Source organism: Haliotis asinina, chromosome 1 (genome assembly GCF_037392515.1).
Source record: "Haliotis asinina isolate JCU_RB_2024 chromosome 1, JCU_Hal_asi_v2, whole genome shotgun sequence".
NCBI lineage: Eukaryota > Metazoa > Mollusca > Gastropoda > Lepetellida > Haliotidae > Haliotis > Haliotis asinina.
In genome coordinates, this window is record NC_090280.1 from 3,664,283 (window position 1) to 3,683,704 (window position 19,422).

General features: G+C 37.1%; 1 protein-coding gene across 3 annotated transcripts in view; it reads right to left on the minus strand.

The window, feature by feature from the left end:
- LOC137286363 (hemicentin-1-like) overlaps window positions 1-8,201 on the minus strand; it is an 88,736-nt gene extending 80,535 nt beyond the window's left edge. For all 3 annotated transcript variants that reach the window (XM_067818194.1, XM_067818186.1, XM_067818178.1), the window contains exon 1: window positions 7,551-8,201. In XM_067818194.1, the coding sequence (XP_067674295.1) occupies window positions 7,551-7,605 (55 nt within the window). In that variant the 5' untranslated portion in view covers window positions 7,606-8,201. The remainder of the gene's footprint in view (window positions 1-7,550) is intronic.
- Window positions 8,202-19,422: the final 11,221 nt, after the last annotated feature.

Below are 19,422 nucleotides of genomic sequence, written 5' to 3' on the forward strand. Positions count from 1 at the left end.
AAACTTACTCATATTTGCATGTTCAGCTAAATCTGCTCCCACTTTGCATGTTTTTCAAGTACGATTCATCCATGATTCGACACTGGTATCTCAATACCATACTATCACATGATAAAATAACCATATTACTTTAGGGAACCACATCGGCAACTCACACCAAAATATATGTTCTGTTGAAGACAGAAAACATTATGACCAATCCAACATTTCCTCTGACATTAATTTCCCTGAATTCACAGGCGTACTTAATACCAAATAAACCTTACATTTTATTCTGATAATCGTATACATAAACTTCCTCAAGTATAAAATAACACTCAAATCATACCTCAATTCACTGAATCGACAGTAAACGAAAAGCATCCGAATCCATCTTTCCACATACAAGTTTTCTAAACATGATTATTAAATTGGCTCATTAATCTCCCTTCTATTGTGCTACAATTATACCTTGCTGACGTTCTATTCACAAGACACCAATCCCTCAGTGATGTTTTCATACAAGCGTATACACCCATATTTCTATCAGGCAAAAGCTTGCTCGCCATACGAAAACATTTGTGTTCAATTCAGTATGTCATAAAGTGACATTACAACTAAGATTTCAATGCCTGTTGCTTCCATTCAGCCTTTAGCCGGGCTGTACGGGACAAATTTGAATACTCCTGGGCCTTTGTGAAGCAGATTTCTACCTGCCTTAAACACGACGTTTGATGTGCACTGATTCAACCAACTGGCTCAGAATACGCCTTCATCATAACCTCCAAACATTGAGCACCTATATGTTTCCTATTGCTACCACTGAAGGTATCTTTCACAGAATTATACATGCGTCAAATATGTTATTCAAAGTATTTCATCTCAATACTGATATGTCAAGGATTCAAATAGAGTGACTCGTTAGATGAGCATGAATCTTAGTATATGGTTCTGGCTCTGGGAGATGTACTATTAAATAGTCAGTGTAATTATTGAAAACATTAGGTCTGGATGGAGTTCCCCTTAATTGCTTCACATTTTCAGATCACATATTCATTTGATTTTGGGTTTGTTTGTCTGACTGTTTTCAAGTAAATAAGGTGCAATTTGAAAAAGATGGGAGTTGGGGTGAAGTTCATGATTCAGATATGTTGAACCAAATGACAATCTCTTCTGGAAGGGTTTGGGTGAATGAGTGAGTGAGTGAGTGAGTGGGTGGGTGGGTGGGTGGGTGGGTGGGTGAGTGAGTGAGTGAGTGAGTGAGTGAGTGAGTGAGTGAGTGAGTGAGTGAGTGAGGGGTTTAAGCTGCTATGATACTGCTCCAATGTTCCAGCAACATATCACAGCAGGAAGGGGCTAATGTGCTGCTCTAGACATTAACAATACAAATGATTGTGAAATGCTTTCAGCAATACATTTGAATGTTCAATATGTTATAGTTTGTACCTCTCATTGTCTGAACACAAGCACATTTTTGCATATCTGAAAATATTCTTCTTCACAACAACCTCAGGCACTGAGATTTTATATCACCTGTTGCCCCATCAGTGACAATCCAACTGTTGAATATCCCAATTACTCACTGACATGCAAGCTTAAGCAGAATGGATTGAAGTTGCACAAGCACAGCTTTTGTTCAAATTCACCGAAATGAAAAATCTCGTTTTTAAGAATCTAGACTCGTGTTGAGAACACTGTTTGGCAATGCATACAATCTCCGCATGGAAAACGGTTTTGTTTGCTTGTGTTTAAACAGCACATGCACATTCAAAGTGGCTGCCATTTCAACACAATGATACACAAATGCATCACTGCCCACTAAAAAAATATCTTTTCAAAGTTTACAACCCAGTTTCTCATCATGAATGACTGCATGCATTCATTCCTTAAGTAACTTACCAATACATACATCTAACCTTTATATCAATTACATATCCTGCAATATAGGACATCCTATTAAGGACCTCAAAGCAAAACATTCTTTTCCAGCCATAAAATTCATGAAACATATTCCAAACAACTATTATTGTGTGTGACATCCAAAAACTGACCTACTTAGTGGGCAGTAGACATGTGGGTTTTCATTTCAAATCAAACTTTGATCTTTTCAGTTAACAACACACTATGTTTATTATTCCAGGATAATCACAGTTTTCCTCTTTTCCTAAAACAAATGACGAACTGTTTATAGTTTCACTTCAAACAGCCCCAAAACATGTAACCTGGACTTTGCAGTGCATATGTGGAACCAGCCATCTCCACAGCTCAACGGGATTATTCAGATCAGCCAGTTAGTGTACACAGCATCTAAACTAAACATTTGCTTTTGCACAACTTGATAAGCAAAATAGAAATAAAAGAAACGGAGGGGCCTAGCACCAGGTTCGGTAAAAATGGAGTTGGTCAACATGAATATTGAGTTACGTATTCACAACATCCTTCCTATCCAGGAGTGTTAGCAAATGCTGCATAAATTATTAGGTTAAGATAACATACACGATCCCTCATAATATTTGGGTATCAACATTAAGGTCTGTTTAACACAAACATAGACTGTCCTTGTCAGTTGTAAGGGAAACCATACACAGAAACCTGATATCTTGCAGGCTAAGTATATACTAGCTCCCTAGAGACTGCACAATAGTAATCATGGTAGGTCTCATTAATTGCATACACTCATAACATTTTCCCAACTGATATCTAAAATATACACATGCTTTTTACTCACTGCACATGTATTTTCAATATCATGAAGTTATGAGTTTTTCTTCCACTTCCAAACATACATACATACATCTCAAAGCAGTTCTAAACATACATACATTTGATAGGGACAGTAGGCAGAATATGAACCTTCGCAGTTATGTGCACTCTAAATTTGAAACTATGCATTAGTTCCATTGCGAACTAGAAAAACATCACAATGTCTTCAAGGTGGATCACATTCAGACCCATCTGAACAAGATCCCACAATAAGGGAAATAGTATATAAAGACAAAATACTACTTGTACGACAACTTCTTCAAGCTGTATGGCACATTCAGTCCAACCAGAACCTGCAGCCAGTCCCTATAAGTATGACAAGGTATATTACAGTATATTACAAGTTGTTCACTGGTCATGAGTGGGTCATGGGTTGATGTACCCTCCATGTTTGTTATGTTCCCTGAGCCTGAAAGGAACATAACAACCATCAAGGGTACATCTACCCATGGGCCCTGAGGGACCAGTGAAGAACATATTTATCTTAACAAACACCTTAATGTTAATTCTGAACTGTTTGAAGCATGGGTATTGCATTGTACACTTCAGCCAACCTGTGTGAATTATATGATTCTAATTTTGCATGTTGCTGTTTTTCCTTCAGGTATTGTATTGTGTAATTCTCCTTCTTAACATTTACAGGGGCTACATTTGAAGGTTTTGTCAAAATTTATTCATTGGAATGTGAAGCCAAACTTTTTGTAGCCATAGGTAGGTCTGGCAAAATACACAAGAAAAACAGATTTAGAGTTACCTCACTTCCATCGATTTGCATTTGCGAAACATCAGTAATTTCCATGCATCATTCATGATTTAATGTTAGTCAAGATAAAGACGTATTAGCATGAAGAACCCAGTGAGTTGTCACTAGCAGCGGGTACATTGCAATGTACCCAGCTTGTAAGCAGGGTACTTTGCAATGTACCCAGCTTGTAAGCAGGGTACACTGAAAATAACAGAAGAGCACTCAGCCAATCACAGAACGACATTTATGTGTGAGGTAAGATACAAAACAATGTACCAATATGAGAGAATAACCAGTCTTGACAGTCTGCAACAACTAATTACCCTTAGCCAAAAAAACAGACAAAGAGTGACAATTACATGAACAGATCACTGATGACACTAGGTGTTCACAGTCCCAAGTGCAGTTTGAAATTCCCTGATGATCAAAACACCATCAAACCAGTATTTTACAATGTCTGAGTAACACCCTGAACACACCATCCCAACTGGAACTCAGTAACATGAATATCCTTGATTGTCAGGTTTTATCACAGATTCTACTTACAAATACCATTTTAGCTTGAAAACAATTTATTGTAAGAGACACTGGTGATTTTCTCATCAGATGTCCTTTACCAGTAAAAAGATCTAGTTCTACATCAGAATGGAGGTGATCAAAGCACACCAGCATACCTGTATCATGTCGAGGAATCAATACACTGTCGAACACTGATAACGGAACTGCTTCGCAAAACTCCATTACTCCTTAACGACTTTTTCCTTATTTTTTTTATGTTCCGAAGAGAAGACATTAGCTTTAAATCACCTTCCAAATGAGAGTAGGTCCATCAAACTGACATAAGGATAAGTTCATTAAGCCGACATATGTATGGTTTAACTGTCAGGTCGGCTCAACAAAGTTGCAACATGAATGTTAAACTTATGCTAGATTCAAGTCTAGCTGGATATATTTGTCAGTACACACCACTCATCCTTTGATATGAATACAAGATAACGCAGGGATGTTGGGAATAAAATTCAATATACACTGAAAGAGTAAGACAATAGGATAATACTCCATGACATCACAAGATCAATCGATGTGCATTTAGGAAAGATATAACTTCCTGATCTAAAGTGGAATGGGGTATTATCAGTACTGCAATTTCTGTGATGTTTTTGTCCCATTTAAAATGAGCTTCATGGCAAATTATATACCACACTAAATGAAATTATAACTATATTCCACCCATGTAATTAAAAATAGACAACACACACATTAGCGTCATGAGAAATGCCTGTCCTGTTGACATTAACTATGCCTGGTATATAGGCAAAGTTTTGTTGCCCATTCCCTCTCCAGATTTTCTATCACATTACATCTTATCCTGCGAGATCCCTCACTTGACCGCTAGTTTATCTGTCATCCACCGCCCTACCCTTATTTTTTCCTCATAAGATCATTTTTATTCATCTTAGCCCATATGTGCCTCCTTCTCTCCTTCCTGTGTGGCCATCCATCCACATTTCCTTGTCTTCAGCACTGGTCCATTAGCAGAAACTCAATCTCCAGCCTTAAGGCTCTAAGTGTATCTATTACTAAAAACTCTAGTTCTGAAATCATATTTATTATTCATAAATTGGTGTAACCACTCCGATGTGTTTGAAATTAGGACCACCATCTTGAATCCATCTCTCTTGGGTGAATAAACAATAACTGTGTCTGGAAGATGGTGCGGTATCTTTGACGGACAGAAATAGGCATTGTTTGGTTCCATTGTATATAGAAAAGTATGATTGCAAATATGAAACAATCTTCCTTGTTGAAGCTGGTTGATAGGAAATAAACAATAATATGGCATAAATGGATTTAAAATGAATTGCCGACCCTTGAGCTTCAAATCATCCCTAGACGTCTCCTCTTCCCCACTCTTAGTCCCCTCCTGTCTCTCCAAAAACACATCAGTACAACACTAACCAGCAACATAAAACAAACAAAAACAGATTTTTCAAGCTAAAATTTCAGACCATCTTCAATCACCCTACTCCATTTACCATTCTCCCAAAATTGGCCCCACCCACATATATTTGACCCCTCCCCACCTCAGCCCTACGACTAAGACTTGACATCTAATAAGCCTCTCCCATACGTTGACAGACAGAAACTAAGACTGCATTACCGTAATGTCTTAAACGTATGACTAACACTTTATTTGTTTTTGAAATAGAATTGGGTTCTCTATCCAGTGTCTTCAAGTGAAGCAAGGCAGGACATACGTGGGACTGTAATTGACTGGGATCAATAGGTGGGAATCTGTTCACATGCTGTTCGTTCGTTAATTTCCTTCATTGGTATTGACTCACTGAACAAATCACAACACTGGACAATCAAAATTTTAGCCTTGTTTTTCTGAGTTGGAAGTTTACCTGTAAAATATATGCTACTCAAAAGAGTTACAGAACATCAAGTTTTCCATATGAGAACATTTAATCTATCATGGCTGGTACGTATTACAACACACAGACTTCCAATTGGGGGTGTACTTAACTCATTTTTTAAGTATTTAAAGCCTTATGATTTGACTGTTCATTTTTACTTTGAATAATTACAGATATATAAAATATTATGGTGCATCATTGTTAAAATATGCATTTTGTTCAACATGTAACAACAAAAATGCTTCCTGCATATATCATATCATTTTTGTATCATTTTGTTTTTAAATTATAGAAATTACAACCGTATGTTCACTTGACAAAGTCTCTGTTTGAAATGCTTTCTGCTTTCTTTAGATATCATCATGATCATTCTTTAATAGTTCTACCACATTAATTGGTCAGCCCTGTTGACATCAGAACAACTTATTTGTAATTTAATATTCAGTTTTTTAATAACACATATAAATATATTTCCGAAGTCAAAGGTTCCCTGTTTAAGATATGGATGTTGCATGACTAACACATTTAATATAGTTGGGACCAAACATCCAGAGAATACACAACACGGTCACTGAATCTTCAATTTCAGAACACTGGCAACACATGGTGCTATGTTTCATTAGCATAAGAAATAGATGCATTTAATATATATCTGTCATTGTGGGAATCAGCTGTTCCATGTGATACTGACGTGTAGTACATAGCGCCATGTGACATACTCCCTGTGCAATAAATCCAAAATTGCCTGTTAATCCAGTTATATACTTTATTAAACATGTTTCAACAAATAATTAGCACAAAGGTTAATTCATATTTACATATTTCAGAGTCAAACTACATTTTGATATGAGACAAAATTAATTACACTGTAGTCATGTTAAGATACTTATATGTATTTGGACTGTCCTCAGCGTACTTTATGGCATCATTCAAAGACTGTTTCCTGAAAATTGGAAAGCTTGATATCGGTAACTGATTCTTCACCAAGGTATTCTTATTCTGTGTGGTCTTTGAGACCAGCCTAGAATGGTTTCTTGAGGGAAAAGGATTAGATGGCAGTCTATATCGTCCAAATGGGGCCATCACATTCAATTACAGGCCAGTGAGTCTTACCAACCAGGAGATGTAGCTAGCAATTTAGACATCATATACGGCAAAGTACATATATCTATATTACATGGACCTCATTATCCACAAGTTGAGTAAATATATCTATATTACACAGGACTTTTTATCCACATATTACACTAGGCTGGTACAATAACTTTATTTACTTATACAGACAGAGGATTTAGAGAAAACTTTGTAAATTATCTGATATTTTAACTCTTACAGACATGTCACTTGTTTCTTATCCATAATAAGTGTGGGAACCAAAACCTTTTCATATACCTGTAGAAAAAAAAAGATGTTGGTAATTTGTTGTAATTTTTATTTAAATACAAAATGATAGAAAAAAATTGATACTTTGTGTATATCTGAACTACAATTAACCCCGTCTTTGTTTGTTTGCAAATTAACACTGGTGATTCTGTTTATTGGGTGGGTTAGTGGTGTGTGAGTGTGTTTTTGTTTTTCTACCCAACACAAAAACGTGCAAAACAACATAAACAACTCCACAAAACAACAATAACAATTCTCACCTGCTAAGAGACAATATCCAATCAAGAATGAAAATATATGCTGTGTCCACGACATGGTATCCTCATGTTATGATCCAATCTTACAACTACGTAAAATACAGGTGAGAGTCATCACAGGTAAAAGGAACATCACAATCGCCATAAGTTTAATCCAGGTGTTAATCCATCAATTTAAAAAGCCGTCCGTATCGAACATGCGGCTTTCTAGCATCTCGCTCTGTTAATTCAAAAACAAAACGACTCTTTGACAAACTTCAGTTAGATACTACAATGACACTGCAGTCTCAAAACATCGTACACAAACACTGTCCATTGGGAAACACATGCTTAGTTGCTTGTCAATTTCGATATTGACGATGACAGCACTTGTCAATTACACATATTCCAGGAATCCAAACTTCCAACTAAATTCCCCGATCCCGAGTGTGTGTCACATGTTCACTTGGTCCATGCAAGGAATAAATCCAGATTTAACAGTACCGCTTTTCTACATCTGACCACATCCCTACTATACGCCACACCTGATTGAAAGCCTACTGCTTTCTGCGATTGGAGTCTGGAGAGTGGGCCGGTTCATTTGCCCACAGGGGGTGGCAGCTAAGCAGCTCGCTTTTACAGTCGTTTCTCAAGCATATCATGGCCTCTTTAAGTGATTTAGGCCGAACCCCGTAGGCTCTCCACAGTTAGGCTGAGTGTTGAGCGGGACGTCTGAGGTAGCGTTTGCTGACTGAGACTCGGCGTTTCAGTGGGGGATATCGCTTGTCGTTAGAGGATAGTCACGGCTTCTTCTATGACAGAGCTGATTTCAATTTGTTTTATTGTTTTATTAATTATTGAACTACTCAACCAAAATCAAGTTTGTGTTGATTGGATATTAATACTTGATTGATTATAATGCATTTTCAGTTGAAAGTTGTACTGTTCATTTTTGTGTTAATCTATTTTCGATTTTATTTTTATGTTTTCCCGTCTTTTTCCACAAATATTCATTTTGAGAAAATAATGCTGTAGAACTTCACAGAATGCTAATAATTGTTTTCAAAACCTTCCTGTTGATATTTGAATTATTGTTTGCAAATAGATTTCATAAAAATTATTATCAAATTGTTAAGAAAACATATATCAAATATTTTCGTATTTTCCACACAGAAACATTACACATGATATTTTAAGGATTCCCAAACAAAACAGAAAGTCCACAATCATAATTTTACTTCAGATAATCATTGAAACAATATTTAAATATTATTTTCCACTGTAATATACACAATCAACTGCAAAGTCCACACTGACATATTTTGAGGACATAAAACCAAAACATAAGCTGATGTCTAATAATTTAACAAACACTACAGTCTTGTGTGCACAGAACTCCAAACTCCAAACATATAAGATTCAGTAAATTTCTCCTCTTTCAAACACAGAATAACGCTTTATAATATTTGTACTAACAGCTCAGCGTCTCTGTTAACCAAACATTGAATTCCCAGAGTGACCATTGGCTGCCGAGACAACAAGTTACAGCGCAAACATTTAGCGAGCTTGACCATCTCTTGAGATTACTGGTCAACAGTGCCATGGGTCGGTCATGTCTGTTTATTGCCTATCTGGCCAACACTTGTAATACTTACTCCAAACTTAAACTTCTAAATATGCGGGAATGTGGAGTTTATATCTTGATGTGGATGGCAGATGTCACAGTGTGTGAGGCGGTCCCAAACTGTTACTCAGAGGAAATATTTTATCAACTGAAGTATTTCTATATTTTGTGTGCTATAGAGTTACGATGACTTTGATCCATACTTACACTGTAAATCCCCAAACTGACAGTGTCCACATGAAATAATTAGGAAGGTGTTATAATCCACAACCAGAAACTGGACACATGGAACTCACAGTGCCAGAATTGGGACAACTGCCATCACTGACTGGGACTAAATCACTTACATAAGCTTTATCATTTTAACAAAAATGTTAAGGAGAATAAATAATACAGGGGTGCATTTATTAAAATTACCTTAATTACAACACACATGTATCATATTTATCTAACTAAACAATATTTCTCCAGCATGTACTTTTGAAGAACAGTTATTGCCGTTGGTGATCTGTCTTACAGCCCCATACAAGTCTATACCATTTGGCAAATCTAGATTTCCAAACTTTCTCAAAATGAAGAATGTTTCTGCTCTCATTTTCATTCTATTCTGGTAAGATACATGTGTGTGTGTATGAAAAATGTTTAACTTAGACTCATGTGGGACAGTACCAAGTTCCATTTGTCAGGGAGGAACAGAAGGTATGTCAGTTAGAGCTCCAACTGTCTCACGTCCAGTCTGTGGATTCCAGGCTGGCTCACTGGGTTAGGTTGCTGACTTCGTAAGTTGATAATTATATGCCTTACTCTGTCAGGGTCTGAAGAGCAAGCGGGACTGAAACATCCCCACCCCCTCCCCAAACATATGTACGTTATAGAAAAACCATCTCAAATGAAATACCTATATAATTGTTTGGGTTCATTTTTCAAACAATTTTTCTTATTGTCATTACACTGAGTGTGTGTAAGTCTGCTTTGTTCCATAGTGAAGTGCTATCCTTGGCCTGAAACTGATAAAATCAAGGTTGGAGCATACAGACCATTTAAGCCTGGATTCAAACAACTGGATCCTGGCATCACAAGCTGAGGCAACTGTGGGACAATTTATGACACTTTCTCATTAGAATATCCAGTCATCTTGGTCGGATATGTCTGAGAATCAAACCACCAGAAGCCTAGTTTATATCGCAGCACTATGCCATGTAATATGATGATTGTGCCAATATTTTCATATGTCTTTTAGAGACTGGTAATGGTCTGGCATGGGGTGGAGCAGGGAAGCGGAGTATGTCGAGGGGAATGGCGCATGTTCCAGTGTCAAAGCTGAAGGACACAAGAAATATGCTTCTAATATTTCACCCAGCTGGGAGATTTGAACCCTACGTCAAATACAACACTATACACCAACCCTCCTTGCAGGAAATACAACACTGTTTTCAAATATATTACCTATGACACATCACATCAAATATAACTTTTGCTTCCTTATTAAACATTGAACATTTTTATCTTTTTATCTGTGATGAATACCATTGTTTAATGCTCTATAAATGTGATCAAAAATCAATCAAGCACCTATCTATCTCCAATTTGAAGTCCCAGCTGAAACATTAAATGAAAATATTAGCAAAACCATTATTGCTAAATCCACAGTTGGCAATTCACAATAAACAGATGTTCTAAAAATACTGTTTGGTGTATTGATCAGTTTATCAGATCAATACCTATGACAAAATTTCAGATGATCATTGCCCAGTGTCACAGATTGTATTTCATTGCCTATGACATCAATGAAATTGTTTTCAATAACTTCATTAATAAATCTAAAAATCAGAAATATTTGTTTGCTGGTTTCTATCACACTGTCATAATTTAAATTTCTTAAAACATTTTCTTTAAAATTTGGCACTGTTTATTAACCCCATAAGGGCTGGGAATAATTATGTTAATTATCAATTTGAATATCCATACACAATCCATCTATGCCGAATACATGATATATCATGTTAATATGTCACAGATGGGTGTTACTCAGATCTCAACATGCATATGTAAATGTATGTGAATAACATAAATTATCACAATAGGAAGTGTCTGTATACAGATATAATATGGCTGTTCGGTTGGTGGAGCAGAAAGTTGAAGGTCAACTGGTTTACTTACTTTTGCTGTGACTGTCACCATTCTGCAGACAGAGGACATGACATTCCCTCCTTGTTCCAATGTTCCTTGTTCCATGTGGCTTTCCCATCATTAGGGACATGAGGCAAAGACAGGTGTGATGAGGCAAAGACAGGTGTGGTGAGGTGAAGACAGGTGTGGTTGGGTGAAGTCAGGTGTGGTTGGGTGAAGTCAGGTGATGTGTGATGAAGACATGTGAGATGTGATGAAAACAGTTGAGGTGAAGGCAGGAGAGGTGTGATGACAGGTGAGGTGTGATGAAGACATGTGAGGTGAAGGCAGGAGAGGTGTGATGAAGACAGGTGAGGTGAAGGCAGGTGAGGTTGAGTGAAGGCAAGTGAGGTGAGGTGAGGTGTGATGAAGACAGGTGATGTAGCATGAAGACCGGTAAGATGAAAGGAGGTGAGCTAAGGTTAGATAAGATATGAGGTGAGTTTAGGTGAGATCAGATGGGTGGAGGTGAGTTTAGGTGAGATCAGATGGGTGGAGGTGAGTTTAGGTGAGATCAGATGGGTGGAGGTGAGTTTAGGTGAGATCAGATGGGTGGAGGTGAGTTTAGGTGAGATCAGATGGGTGGAGGTGAGTTTAGGTGAGATAAGATGTGAGGTGAGTTTAGGTGAGATCAGATGGGTGGAGGTGAGGTGACACTAGGTTTAACATTGCAATAAAATTCTTATGTTTACATACTGACACATGTCTGTCTGTACTGGTCCTGACTAATACTAACTGATAGTTCTGCTACAGTCAGGAGCTGCACTCCTTGATTTATGACAACTGCAGGCCAGGGAACAACAAGTTCCATCTTTTAATGTCTCTAGTTATGATACGGCTTGGTATCGAACCACTCTCTCTGCTAGACCACAGGACACTTCCTATGGTCATGGTTCAAGGTCTCAAATGGTCATGATAATAGAAATATCATTAAAAGATGCAGCGAATCATGCTGATTGGTCAGTTTGCATTTTTGATAATTCAAATTATGGATTTAAATATTCAGTATTTTTTCTGATCTGTGGAATAAGACAAATTTGGCCCATCTTGGTGCTTTATTTAACTGAATTTTCTTCCAGTTTTTGGACAAGGAAGACATAAAGTCCAGATTCAGATAAAGAACACATTTTCAAGTTAAAAATAGAAAAAAAATAGAATGGTCTAACTGTCTTGTATTTAGGTACAGAATAAATTTTTGCTAAAATGATGACAGCATGAAAAAGAAACTTTATTTTATATCAAAACAATATTTTCAAAGCACTCATTTCACAGTTACAAAGTATTGAAAGTGTCATGAAAAGAAGTCACAAAAGTTCCCCATGTGTGTTTATGAAGGCCAAAGGGATCATTTTGAAACTTTTATAATCCAATATTAAAATCACTCATCAGAGGTAACTACTCGTAATGAACATAAAAGTCCATGTGATTTTATGATATACGTATAGAGTGTCCTTCATATCTTTGCTAAATCTACCAGTGTTAAACTGACTGCGGTTGTTTCAAAAGTCAGCGATAACAGATTAATTGTTTATTTTATGTAAAAGCATTATCTTGAGATGTTGGATCTAGACCCAAGACGATAAGGTTATTTTAAGTGTTATGAACGGAACTAAAGAGATTTTGTCCTATTAGAATACAAGGCTGATTAAATATTCATATATATGGAAGGCGATAGGTAATCATGATATGTTCCTGATGCTTTGTGGGGAAGGTCTTCATCTGTTGGGTTATCAGGTCTTCTATCTCAGATCTGAAAACCATGGCTTCATCTTGGCCGCTGCTTGGGTACTGTGTAGACGGGTGGATGGGGTCGTGATTATGCTTATACCACATATCACTACATCGTGACTGGTGATATCAATATTCATGACCTGGTACTTAGTGTACTAATGGATTTCAGTTAGTTGAACTTTTTGTTGTAATCACTTGAAATGAGGGACATTGTTTCCACCAGACAGAGTCATGATTTGTGAAAAGTGTGTAGGGACACTGATGTACTGGTGTTAGACTACAATAGATACATGTGGAAGAGTGAGTGAGTGAATGGGTGGATGAGTGGATTAGTCTGGGTGAGTGAGTTTAATGCCAGTTAGTACTCCAGTTATGCAATTGTGTGTCAGCATTTTAGCAATATTCCAGCAATATCACTACAGGGGAGACCAAAAATGGGCTTTCGACATTGTATATATCTGTTGGGAATTAATCCCAGATCATCAGTGTGATGAGCAAACACTTTAACCACAAGGCTATGTCACCATCACACATGTTGTAAACTGAATAAGACAGGCAATGGTTTGTGCAGAAATATGTGACTGCTGACACATGCAATGTTTGTTTTCAAAGACAAAATGCACATTTGGAAAAGACACATGGACAAAGTGACTGATATGGATGTTCAGTGGCATGGATTTTCTGTTACCTGGAAACACCAGACTCCAGCTGAGCACACCTGAAACCTGTCATTAACCAGTGTTATCACAGTTGTCATGGTAACTTAAGAAACCAGATAATGCTGATGGCACTGGAATGGACATGTCTGTCATCAAAGTCGAAAATAAAGCAAAAACCTTGGGGACAATACATAAAATAATTGGTAAATTGAGACCCAGGTTTGTATTTTTGTACTTTATGCAACATTAATTCTGGTAGCTTTGGTACTGTGAAGAAATAACCTGTGGCAACATCATATTTATTAGCAGGAAACATTATGGCAAGTGTATTGAATCAATGTCGAATGATGAGTGACAGCATTTGATTTAATAGTGTTTATCATACAGCTTCTTTTGTTGTATGTGTTATGTGTATGTGTCATAAAATATACTTTATGAGTGAGCAAAACCTTTGCGTTTTATTCAGTTATTTTTCTTGAGATAAATACTTGCACTAATTAGTTTAGAAGGAAGTAAAAATAGTTAATGCAAAATATCTCCATGTTTTTCAGAACAGATTTTATAAACTCAGGGTAAGTTGTCAGGACAGTAGTATTACCTTTCTAGACCCCATTAATCCAATTAATTACCCTAATTAAACAACTAAATGTTGGGCGTCAGACATGTCTAGCACAGATTAATAGCAGGATGATGATCGTGGAGACTTTATGACATAACGATCATCCCATTGCCTTATGGACAATTACTGGGGCACATATTTATACCTGAGGCAATTAATCTCCACCAGTTTATTTTCTGCTAGAGAATATGCACTATTATAGCTAATTATTTCACAGCTTAAATTACCCTATTTAACAGTATGGTGTTACAAAAAACTTCCTCATAAAAATCTCCTTTATTGATTTCATAAAGGAAATAAGTAAAATGAGTGTTATACTGACCATAAACTTGATTAAGAAACTTGGAGGTGGATTCAATCGAATCTCATGTTATAAACACTATTTCTAGCAGATCATTTTTACAGTATGTGTCAAGTAGTGACATCACATTGTGGTTTCAGTGTTCCACACATCCCATGATGCACTTCAGGAGTAAGGTTAAGAAAATCTGACAACTGTGACAACCACTGTTTTCAAGATACAACAAAGATTTCATTGGAAGAGTTGTATGCTACAAAAACATGCCAACTAATTAATGAACACACATTTTCATATTTCAAAATAATTAATATTGATTTTGTTTTGAGGGGGGGTGGGGGGAGGTGGGGGAGGGAGGAGGATTTCTTAGAAAAGTTAGTTAATCACAAGTAACCTAAAACTTCAAATTACAGTATATCAGATGCCTATAACATATATGTTTCAAGTTATCTGTCCAAGTATTTTACTAGTATTTTAAGGAGGCTAAATTAATAATATTTTATTTTGCCATGAGTAAATACAGAAGAAACAAAGGAGCAAATTGTTGTTAGATATTCTTTGAATAAAATACAGCTTTCAATTTAATTTGACTGAAGTTTGGCTAAAATGAATTGATCAATATGAAAATAGATTTCTTCTCAGTACATTAAAAATTGTTTGAAAAGAACTCAAAATTGTGATTTTTCTGCTCTGCAAACACAAACAACCTAAACCCAAATCAAACATTATTGATACTTTTTCTAGTTTATAAAGGTTCCCATTTTTATACCTCATCACTAAGAATGCATGGACAGTTAGTTACCAGGTTCAAACCTCAATAATGTGCTAACATGTTTTGTTTCATCAGCCAGATGTCCCGTTAGGGTCACAACCACACTCTCGGAGTTGTTTACAGTTAAGTATGCAAATTATGGCGCAGTATTAGTGTTTGAGTAATTATGATGCAGTATTAGTGTTTGGGTAATTATGATGCAGTATTAGTGTTTGAGTAATTATGATGCAGTATTAGTGTTTGAGTAATTATGATGCAGTATTAGTGTTTGGGTAATTATGATGCAGTATTAGTGTTTGAGTAATTATGACGCAGTATTAGTGTTTGGGTAATTATGATGCAGTATTAGTGTTTGGGTAATTATGACGCAGTATTAGTGTTTGAGTAATTATGACGCAGTATTAGTGTTTGGGTAATTATGATGCAGTATTAGTGTTTGAGTAATTATGATGCAGTATTAGTGTTTGGGTAATTATGATGCAGTATTAGTGTTTGAGTAATTATGATGCAGTATTAGTGTTTGGGTAATTATGATGCAGTATTAGTGTTTGAGTAATTATGATGCAGTATTAGTGTTTGAGTAATTATGATGCAGTATTAGTGTTTGGGTAATTATGATGCAGTATTAGTGTTTGAGTAATTATGACGCAGTATTAGTGTTTGGGTAATTATGATGCAGTATTAGTGTTTGGGTAATTATGACGCAGTATTAGTGTTTGAGTAATTATGACGCAGTATTAGTGTTTGGGTAATTATGACGCAGTATTAGTGTTTGGGTAATTATGACGCAGTATTAGTGTTTGGGTAATTATGACGCAGTATTAGTGTTTGAGTAATTATGACGCAGTATTAGTGTTTGAGTAATTATGATGCAGTATTAGTGTTTGGGTAATTATGACGCAGTATTAGTTTTTTAGTATTTTAGTAATTATGATGCAGTATTAGTGTTTGGGTAATTATGGGTGTTTAAAACACATATGAAATAATAGTTTACTAGAACATTAATGAGCGAGTCAGAGGCCTGACACCCCGGTGATTGACATCATGAGGATCGATCTATGCACCTGGGCGAGTCTGACCACTTGACTTAATTATTCTGTTGTTACAACAAGCATGGGTTGCTGAAGACCAAATCTCAGGTAGATCTTTATGGAGGATTTGTGTCTGTATGAAAGATTTCAAATGACCGAAACACTGCATGATATAAGGGTGAGGTGAGACTGGGTCTGTCACCTCATTCCAGATTACTGCACTGACATAGCGATGTGCCTACTGAGACACAACATATTGACTTGAGCTGATCACTTCTTGTCATCTTAATAACCAGTACCTGTAGGGTAACAGCAGAGTTGGATTTGAACCATAGACCTTTCATTCTCTAGTGAGGCACTTTGTCCACTGGACTAAACAGGTCCGTGCTATCAAGGATCAAGGTTTTTAGTCCTTACAATGTAAGAAAAGGAAGACTGTACATCTTTATATCAGAGAGTAGGGACCAATGCTCATGATACTGGCCTCTAGTTTACTCTGTCAAGACTAGAATATCTATGTCTCCTTGATACAGCTGTAGAACTGAAGTTTGTCCCCAAAGTCTAAAATCTGATCCTAAAGCAGTCAATGTTAGTAATTTTCAACTATTACCAACCTCTGGATAATGTAGGCCGATGCAAACATGGCTGTACACCATGTGTCCAAATTAATGGAATTGATTAAGACCAGGTAAGACGAGAGAATGGCCTATCATGGCTATTGATCAGACGTCCCTGTAGTCGAATGAATAGGACACCTTATTGTAGCCCCTAGGGCCAAATCTTGCCGTGGTTAATTTTGTGTGATAATTGTTGCAGTTGTCCACAGGATGAATGTATTCACTGTGCAAGATAAAGACTTTCTGATTAGTCATCTGTCTTGTAACAAGAGTTTTGATTGGGTAATATCAACCTGAAGATCACATCCAGCTGCTTGTGGCCATGTTGGTGTTTGGTAGTGTGGTTAATCAACTGTAGAGGAATGAATACAAACTGAGTTGACTGTAGTTCGAGTGAGACTCACCCAACTGTTGGTAGTTTAGTGTTAACTGTTTACGCACACATGATGTTTTTGTGATGTTTTTTTGTGTGTATTTGTCTGTATTTAGGCTCCAGTGTATCAGTCTTTTTACCTTTTCCTACCTTTGCATAGAGTCTGACATTGTTACTATTGTTTCACACTCTGTCAATTTCTTCATGCATTTAGAACCATTGCCTTGGAAGCAATGACATGCAGATTGAAATGTATTCCAGGATGAACACTCTGACATTCTCTTTAATGGCATTAACTGCTACTTTCTTCCAGTGAATCAGCCCTGGAAATTCTCGACATAGTTTCCCAAACTTTCATTCTGGGAAAAAGTTCTCTTCAAAAGTTATTTCATCAAATTAAGGTCAGAATTTAGCTGACTCAGTTGAACTGACACAAAGTTAAGTTATCACAACAGGTGCTTGTTTTCAAAGTCAAGCAAATATATTGCATTCTATCATTATCAGTGCAAGTTCAAATTTTGCCAATCCTCAGTTTCAGACATACAGGTCCGAAATACTACTCCCAATACAAGACGGCGTTTCCCTGTATGTCAGTGAATGGAAGGAAGCCAGATATCCCAGCATTCCACAGAGATAATTGTGTGATATAACATGTACCTGCACCTAAATGTTGCTCACTCTCGGGAGGATTCCCCTGAACAATCACTAACAGCATTTGTCATGGCAGAGGGGGTTACCTGCTGGGGAACATGGGTCGGCAGGTTGGGAATCTTCAGAGGTCTGGACCTGCCACTGCCCTCATAAATGGGGTCGGCAGGTTGGGAATCTTCAGAGGTCTGGACCTGCCACTGCCCTCATACATGGGGTCGGCAGAGGATGCACACAGGTCTGCACCTGCCACTGCCCTCGTACATGGGGTCGGCAGAGGATGCACACAGGTCTGATCCTCTCTACTGGGGGTCCCAAACCTGGGATGCACGGAGGTTTGAACCTGGTCCTGACCAAATACATGGAGGTCATCAGGTCTGAACCTCTGAACATGGACTCAGCAAGGTGAGGTGCTGGTAGTGGTGATATAACATAGAACATAACAAAGGACTGAGCAGTACCACATGTCTGGGTCATACCACAGATCTCACTTGTACAAAGTTGAGATATTCTCAACAACAGACAGGACAGATTCTAGACTGTGAGCAGCAGATGAATGTACATGTCAGTTCTAGTGACACCCATTGTTCCAGGGATTACTGTTTGTTCTTTAAAGCAAATTATTTACCGAGGCATAGAGGTAATGAAACTAATTGTCACCCAGACATACACTGTTTACATACATGTGAATTACATGTCCTTCTCTGGTCTCCAGTTCGTCAGCCGATGTGTCTCTTGCTACACACAACATCCATCCATTGCTTAACAAGAGATTATCATTGTGCATTTTTGTTCTGCATTCTGCCTAACTGACAGCTAACAGGCTCAGTCTGGTGCTCTTCACAATGAATGCAAGATGTGAGAATTACCAAATTGGTGATATATGGAGTTCTGTATATCTCAGATACTTTTGCATATCAGATTCAATTTCCATAGTATGGGCTTCTGTCTGTATCAGCACTTTATCTCATTGAATGTGAAACCACTGTTTTCTTGTTTAACACCACTCTCAGTGATATTCTAGCTGTGTTGAACAGATTCTAGACGAGACAATCCAGTGACTTTCACCATGAACTATGAATCACAGTCCTTTGTGTGCAATACTTGAGCAATACTCAAGCTATATGAAGGTTGTACAAGACTGGACCAGACAATCCTGTGATTGATATCATGAACTGCTAATCATGGCTGTTTAACACAAGGATAGTTGTAGAGTGTCATACAATAAAAAGTAAAAAATTACAAGATTTTGGTGTTTCATATTAGGCTTGACCAATTTTGTTTACTAGTATTCTTTCACAGATGAAGTGTATATGGGGCAACAAAAATTTAAAGAACAAATTCTTCTAAGTTTA